We start from the raw sequence: 8,291 nt of genomic DNA on the forward strand, positions 1-8,291 counted from the left end.
AATTGTCAGAAATGTGAAATGACCAGAAAGCTTACAGTCCACACCGTAGATCTTCTTAATTGAAGATTGCATAGCGACATATTCTGGCTGCTTGACTGTTTTGAACCCAAGCGCTCTTTTAACCCCTCCATTTTGAAACGCGCTCAGGCGGCAAATACAAAATAATCCAAATGCAGTAGCTGCATTTTCTATGCCGGCTTTGCATAAGCACCATTTACCGCCTGGAAAGCGCGATCGTCTCAACTTCATGCGAAGGGTCGTCCCAAATTCACTTCAATGTTTGTACAGCCACACGCAGTTTCGGGTGTAATCAGTTTGTTTGCGAGCTCCAAACCACTTCTGAGCGGTGGCAAACACACGTACACTATCCGCAGACAACTGTGCACATGGTTCCAGAGACCAGCTTCGTCCTGCTTAGCTATCACCTCCAGATTTAAAGGTCTTAATTGGTCATGCGTGCAATCACAAGATAGCACTAGAGATGAGCAGCTGCTGCGCATCAATCCATTCGGCCTGCACGAAACGGCACACACACTTTAAGAGACAACCTCTTTGTGTGTACACCCTCATTTGGCCGCGTTCTTTTCTCGCAATTCGCTTGGTGCAAACTGCTTAGGCAACTGCTTAGTTTCAAAGCACACTAAAGAGAAACAATATATCAAGTGTGGGTGCTGAATTTTTTAATTTTCTTTCGTACTTGGGGTGCTACAACGTAGTTAAACTTCTTCGAACTCATTAAATTTTGTGCTCATAACTTTTGGTCTAACAATCTGTTCTATCTCAACGGACAAACAAAAATTTGCTTCACCAAACGCCGTCTATATTTATGGCATAACGGTGCCAGGAAGACTCTTTTCACAGTAGGGTAGCGATTATGTTGTTCTTTCCAGAAAGATTTAATAATTCATCTCTACTTCATCTTTGTCCGGCGTCTCCTTACTTGAATAGACTCGCTGGGCGCAGCGGCACGGCAACGTATGACGTGCACGTTCGAAATCACACAAAAGTGCCGAAAAAATTCTTACAGTCATGACGCCCACGAGCAGGATCAAGGCAGTAGCCACAAACAGGCCTGTCACAATTGCAGCTGTGATCGTCACAACGTTGTCTGCAAGGAAATAATAAAAGTACGTGCAAGAAAAAGTACCAGTGCCTCTGTTCCTTTATTAGGCAGTGAGAATGCTACGCGAATGGCAGCAGTACGCTGAAAATAATGATGCTGATCAATACAACAAATCAACAAAACTGAGTCGGTGATATGAGCAAGAACATTGAATCGGAGTAATGGCTGCCCACGTGTTTACCTTTCTGCAGCTATTTGGAATGCTCCTGTGATTTAGGGCTTGTAATAAAAAGCATCAAATCTGCAAAAATGTTTAAGCCGAGGCTAAATTGATGCGAAATACAACGTTCCAAGAATTGTGTCGTTTTTACATCCTTTAAACCACCAATAGTCATGTCAATCTACACCAATCACCCTAATAATCCGTTTACAACTGTGGATACGAAGACGTCAAGCACGTGGGATTTCTCCACATTTAGCGATGGGAGTACACATTGAAATGTACAGGAAGTTAGTGGTCTTCCGACTGACATGTAGCCAAAGGTAGAAGTGTGAGTCGAATTTTTAAAGTTTCGTTTTATTCAATAAACCTGCGAGATTCCTTCTGTTCTGGATTCTTTTGCGCCGACAGCGAATCTCATTGCCTGTTTGTGTTCTAGGTGCAGTACTGAAAAGTTATGTAACCTCCTCACTTTATTATTGTTGTTCTCCTTTGAGATGCACACGCTATCATAGTCCGCTATAGGTTAGCCAGCGGTCACGTCTAAAATATATACACAATCCCCATGGTTATTGATAGGGTTCGCGTATATATATATATATATATATATATAAAGATTCTTTACCACTCCATGACTTACCTAATTCAGACTTAATGACAACAGCTAGAAGCTCAAGACCGTTGACTAACTGCAAAAAGAAAACAAGCATTTCCAATTTTAGCGTCTAGACTGAGAGACGCACACGTAAAATAAAGCTAGAGAATTCTACAATATTCTTTTGAAACTCGATGCCCGGTAATGGGCTTTATTGATATGCAACTGCGTTCTTGATAGTGACTGGTGTGATAGGATTGCGAAAAAAACTTTTTTTAACTATTCCGGTTAGACGCCTGAAATAAAACAGCTACTTGTGTAGAGAAATAGATCAACCCTTCATAATGTATATCATTAAAACTAGTTCTCCTTACAGTGTACGAAAGAAACAAAGGACAATATCGCGTCGTGGGTTGCCATGTTTGCACAGAGGCTTGGAGTTTGATGTCATTTCGAGGTTTGCAAAACACACTGCATTGTTGATCTTTGTCTTCAGTGAAGACACAACAGCGTAGGCCAATTTAGTATATTTTCTTAAGCCCGATGGCAACCATACAACTTAAGTATTTCCATACATAAAAAATGAACGCCGTAAAATACATGCGGACAGAGAACGCATGCGACAAGATGGCTGCCTACCCTAGTGAAACCGAAGCATGTGTGCTCAGTCCGCGTCCAACTTGCACCGTTAATTTCCTAATGCATGACAAACCAACTCGCTCGAACTGAAAATCTACTTCCATGAACTTTCGAAGGCACCTCTGTTCACGTTCACTGTGGACATTTTACGTAACCAATACAAAATTATTTTTCAAAGCATTGAAGCCACACTGGAGAAATATAATAGGCGAGAGGTGTCGGAAGGATGCAGTTGGAAACACATCAATAATCATGATGACCACGCATTTAGTTAAAAAAGAAGGATTGCACTATATGCCTACCGTTTGAAGTGGATTAGGGAGTCGGGGTATATCTTCGACTAGAGAGGCTGCATCATAGAGCAGTGTCTACAACGGCATGAAATGAAAAATTCCCTGGCGAAAGCAAAGAGAGAGTTATGGTTCGCCTGACGGTTCTATATACAAACTATTCAACAAATTTTCTCCTGGCAGTCGGTGATCATTTCCTACAGAATGTTTGGGTTGCATGTCATATCCTGGGCTTTCAATTCCCAAACTAGATGGTGTTGAGCTTAAGCGCCGCGGTCTCTCGTTAGTCGGAAAAGTGTAACAGAGATACCCGTTACTTGCTGAGCAAACGCGCCTCAATAGACGTCTCTTAATGCGCCCCAGGCATGTCGTGGTCACTCAGAAGTGCTCTGTCCGAGCATGCTTAAGCATCCTCTGTATCCAATTCTCACTTTTCAATCAGATACTGTCCCTGGCAACGTCACTCTTTCTCTCTACCGAACACGTGATGGAGAGCGCTGCTGATAGACGTCAGCTCCACTTTCTAATGATTTCACTAGACGGCATCCACCATCTTTGTCAGAGCTATTCTAGGAAATTTGTGCCAGATCCAGGTGGTGTAGCGGTTTGGCAGGAAGGCGTCCTATGTTCAGTCTTCCTTTGTCTGTGCATTTTGTCTGTGAGAAATAAATCTTATTGCCCTTGATAATGTAAAATATGAAGTGAACCTACCATTCACACTCTTTTAGCGTCTCTTTATATTATAAAACATGGTGATACGAAGGTACTCAATGAGCACTTTGTCTCGGACGTAGGCAATTGCTTTAGATATGGGTTTCTTCTATTTGCGGCATTTGTATACACTATAACTACTAGATTTGGTACTCCTATATATGCTTTTTTTTATTTCTATTGTCCAAATTTTTTATAGGTAGTGCCGCAACTCTGTACAATAAATGTTGTGCATTAAAACCAGTTTAGATCTGATTGCGAGATTCTTGCGGAATCTTTGACAACTCGGTGCTTAACACACACAACGCGACGACGCCATCTTTCGGAGTCTATTGACCGGCTGGAGTCAGTGCTGCGGTGGTTCAATGCGTTTCTTGTGGCCATCTGCACAGCGATGTTTCTTCCTTTAATATATATATATATATATATATATATATATATATATATATATATATATATAATACTGCTGAGAGGCGAGGAAACTTTCTTTTTTTCTGTGCGTAAGGAAGGAGATCGAACACAGCAAGTGTTTGAAAAGCTTCTTTCCTACTGACTAATCGTAGGTGCTTATGGCTATCGCATCGGTCAGGAACAAAACAGCACAATTACGGGATAGTGTAGCGGAAACGAGTAGGATGAATCGCTGAGTCAGGACAGAGCATCATAGGCCTCCTGGACCAGAATGCTTTCGCGTCACATCCCTCGCTGCGGAGTTCCGTCGTAACGAGTTCTTGCCCAGCACCTCCTCCGTCACAAAAGTGTGACGTAGAAAGAATAGGCGAAATTAAATTTACAAAACATATACACAGAAGTCACAGCCAAGATGGCAGAATAACAAGCACCACGAATGTGTATTTGCGATAGTAGTCTTTTTCGTCTTGCTCAGCGCCTTGTTCAGAATGCGGGCACGGCCTGTAACAATATGTTTTCTGGTAACCAACGAGAAGCAAAGGCAACACGAGGAGCAATTTAGCAAAGATCGCCGTCATCGCGAGCATCGCATAGCGCCGGCGGCGTGGTACAATGTGACGCCGATATCCGCTAGGGGAAAGAGTAGCGCTGTCATCTGCGGGCAAACAAGAGGTTGCGAGATCCATCGCGAAGATACGAAGCACCGTTTACCCAAAGCAGCAACCAGCTACTTCAGTGAACACGGCCATATATTCAATGAAGCAAGGATTGATATTCTTACCTGTACAGAAAATATTTTTTCGTTCCCTCCGTGAGAAGAAATGAGCGGATTCATAGTTCACACACAAGTTTGGCTCCTCGCATCAGACGGGAATCAATTTGGCGCGTGACAACTTAGAATCGCTAAAAGCTGCAAGTTAACTTTTTCAACATTTATATCATCAACAACGGCACAGAAACACGTTATGGTGCACCAGCTAGCGTCGATTCTTAAGCTCACCTATTCCTCATTCCCTGTCCCTTCCATACCATACAATTTAATAGTTTCTTTTCACGGTTCTATGCATAAACAGCCAAACCAATCCATTTGTCCATGAACATTTGCCCCCTCCCACTTTATTTGCAGTTTTCCTTTTCTTTTCTTTTATTTTATTGCATGCATTGTTTTGTAATAACCGCCCCCGACATGTCAGAAAAAGTCGCCGTATATTTTACGGCACCTCCACCACGGAGTGTCATGCCGCTTCCGTATACCGCCACGACGACGCCTACGCCGCTCAACTGAGGTTATGTCCCTTCAAGCACCAACCCGATCCATGCACAGCCTCTGCTCCTCCCCCCCCCCTTCCCGTTGTTCCCCACAGACACCATATCACCATCTTAATACCTTTAAAATTTGCCGGTGCACTGCTACTTCGCAACTCAGGTCCTTCTTTCAACTCATGTGCCCTGGGTTACTACCGCGTTGCCTGGACAATTCTTCTAAACCTACCAATACAATCCGGCCACGTCATCTACTGTTTCTGTCCAGTTCTCTGAAGGCTGCCTACCTCCTCCCTCCGCCAACAATCTACCCGGCCCGTTCAATGTGTTTTTAGCGTGAAAGCACTATACCAACCTACCAGCCTGGATTTAGCTTCTGACTGTGAGAAGCCTAATCATGCAGCCCCGCGCCTTTCCCGCGAAACGCTGGGAAGCGTACGTGCCTGCGGAACGGCCGGCACCGCCTTCATTCTCCTGGGACAATTCTCGCGCATGACGTCATCGAAATCTAGCGCGCTCCCTATAAAACGTGCACGCGCGCCGCACCGCTGAGTGAATGCTCCCGCACGCATCGCCTCGTTCGCAACGACGCCCGCGTGCCTATGTGGGAAATGAATGTATAATGTGAATGGGGATCGTCATAGGAAATGTGTGAAGATGACATTCGTCGTGCCAAGCGCCGCGAGCGACAGTGAGCTCGGCGACAGGGGCAGCGGGAGTAAACCGACTAATTTCGTCCAAGAAAAATGTGCTTTCCTACCATGCTCCGCGGTTGGCGCAGCCTGTCATATTTTTTTATCTCCGGCCACCTCCACCCTCATCTGCCCTCTTGCCCTAGTTCTCGAACCCCGCCCTTCTAGTAAGTACGCCTAGAAACGCCAAATGAAAGCGCTCATCTTATTTTCAGTTTCTTCGTTTACAGCCAGCCATCGCCGACAAAGAACGCATATGACGTCGCCCTACTGGCCCGTTAAAGCTAAACCACCGAGGACAATGAGGTCGCCTTTGGCAAACAGATTCCGCCTATTGAAAGGTTGGCCAGTGGTTGGTTGGTTTCATAGGCACTTTATCTCTATTTATGTGTCTTCTATACAATATTCTCTTGTTACTCGAAGCCAGCTTATGGGCGTAATCTCTTAGCAAGTCGGACTTCGGTATTATCTGGTACGATAGAAACACAAAAACACTTCTTTTTAATATTCCGGTTAGGCCGCAGTAGGAAAACTCAATTTACGTGGACGAAGTCACAATCTTTTCGTCTTTTTATAACAAACATTTTTCGTCTTTCTTCTTTTTTACGTAGACATGTAATGCGAAGACGCAATATTGTGTGGGGGGTTGTGTTGGCGCTGCATCCCGGATTTTCATTTCCTTTAGAGGTATTCAAAACATACTGCACCGTTTCTTTCGTAGTCTATAACGACGATATGGCCTTTGTTAACTAAGTGTGTCCTTTCTCGAAGCCTGGCTGCTATATTTCAACTAATGCACATTGATACATCAGGAAATCGACAAATAAAATACGCAAGGATAGAGAACACACACGACAGGATGGACGCCTATCCTACAGAACCTAATCGACAGTCCGCGTCCATTGTGCTCCGTTGATTTCCGAATATATTGAACACAAACGTGTTCAAACGGTGAATCATACTACAGAAGCTTCCTGATGCATTTGATTTCGTGCTTTGGATGAATATTTCACGTAATCGTTGAGGAATTCATTTTGACACCGGAGGGAAGACGAAACCAAATTGAAATTATCGAATTAGATAGGAATACGATAAGAGAGGGGTCCTAGAAGGATGCAGCCAAAGAGATATCAAAGATGACGATGACAAAGCATTTATTTAGAAACAACGGAACTAGAAAGGCCGGCTGTTACAAGGTGACAGGGGGATCGGGGTGAATCGTTATAAAGAGGGGTTCATACATCGAGGGGTGTTTACCAACAAATGAAATGAACTAGAACTCCTTGGATAAAAGCGTGAAAGAGAATCGTAGTCCTACCAAAAGTCCTCCTTGTAGCCGGTGATCTCATCCTGCAGAATATGTGCGTTCGCATGCCATATTGTACAATTTGAATTCCCAAACTATGTGACGTGCTATACTACGTGCTTAACCCTCCAGCACGTAGAAAAAATGGCAAGTTCGCTTAGTGTACGAGTCTAGTGGGACTCACCAGGCAAAATATGGCCAGCACGGTGACCTCGAAAGCAGTCTCGCAGATACACATCCTTTCACCGGTTCTTTGGAGCTAGGTTCTGAAAAAGAAAAAAAAAATAATTCCAACGATTCCTTCAGATGCAAGATTCACTCTCTGAAACAGCAGCAACAAACAAATGTGGCAAATTCCGCGAGCTAGTTACAGTCAAGTGTATAGCTGAAACTTTCGCGAATACATCTGCAAATACTACGTTGAGTGCATTTTTATTTTTGATTCCCATCACACACTTATGTCGCACTTGGCTTCACGATCTCAAACACGTAACAGTTGGTCTTCTGTACCATGCTTCGCAGCATAGTAACTACGCTCTTGAAGGACAGATTGCCAATACATGGAGACACCCCGCCCTGTGCCCCACGAGAGGCCACAGGAACTGTTCAATTGCGCAACACATTTCCTCAGCGATTAGCCTGTGCACAATCGCTTAATCTCGCTTTATAAAGCTGTGCATAAAGCATTGAGCTGTATACAGGCTTCCTAGGAAAGGTAGTCCTTGACAGAGACATGTCACTTTAGTCGAACGAAGTGTTATAAATTATGTTAGTTCATCGCTAGCGCCATACTACATTGCTGAAGACCATGCGAGGAATGCTGTAATAAGAGAATAAGGTGAAAGGTTCGCTGAGTATGCACCAGCAGTATGCACCAGCAACTATGTGCATGTGGAAGCGTAACTAAATATTCGTTTTTGTGTATTTAGCACGCGGAGAAGCTAAGAAATATACGTCTCCGTAATTGCAATCTTCTATATATCAGCCCGAAGTATTAGGGCTCATTACTTTACACCTTCGTGCTAAAGTTGATATGATTATAGAGCTTCCTGATATACGAAATGAACGTAGCGTTGCACATGTCCACCCGCAGTGAAGGCT

The 8,291-nt window shown here is 43.9% G+C and overlaps 1 protein-coding gene across 1 annotated transcript in view; it reads right to left on the bottom strand.

Moving 5' to 3' along the window:
- Positions 1-7,625, bottom strand: part of LOC129383962 (uncharacterized) — a 28,062-nt gene extending 20,437 nt beyond the window's left edge. Inside the window, exons 1-2 of the mRNA XM_055069004.1 lie at positions 7,375-7,625; positions 1,026-1,108 (exon numbers count right to left, since the gene is read on the bottom strand). Of these exons, the coding sequence (XP_054924979.1) occupies positions 1,026-1,031 (6 nt within the window). The 5' untranslated portion in view covers positions 1,032-1,108; positions 7,375-7,625. The remainder of the gene's footprint in view (positions 1-1,025; positions 1,109-7,374) is intronic.
- Positions 7,626-8,291: the final 666 nt, after the last annotated feature.

Source organism: Dermacentor andersoni, chromosome 9, assembly GCF_023375885.2.
Source record: "Dermacentor andersoni chromosome 9, qqDerAnde1_hic_scaffold, whole genome shotgun sequence".
Classification (NCBI taxonomy): Eukaryota; Metazoa; Arthropoda; class Arachnida; order Ixodida; family Ixodidae; genus Dermacentor; species Dermacentor andersoni.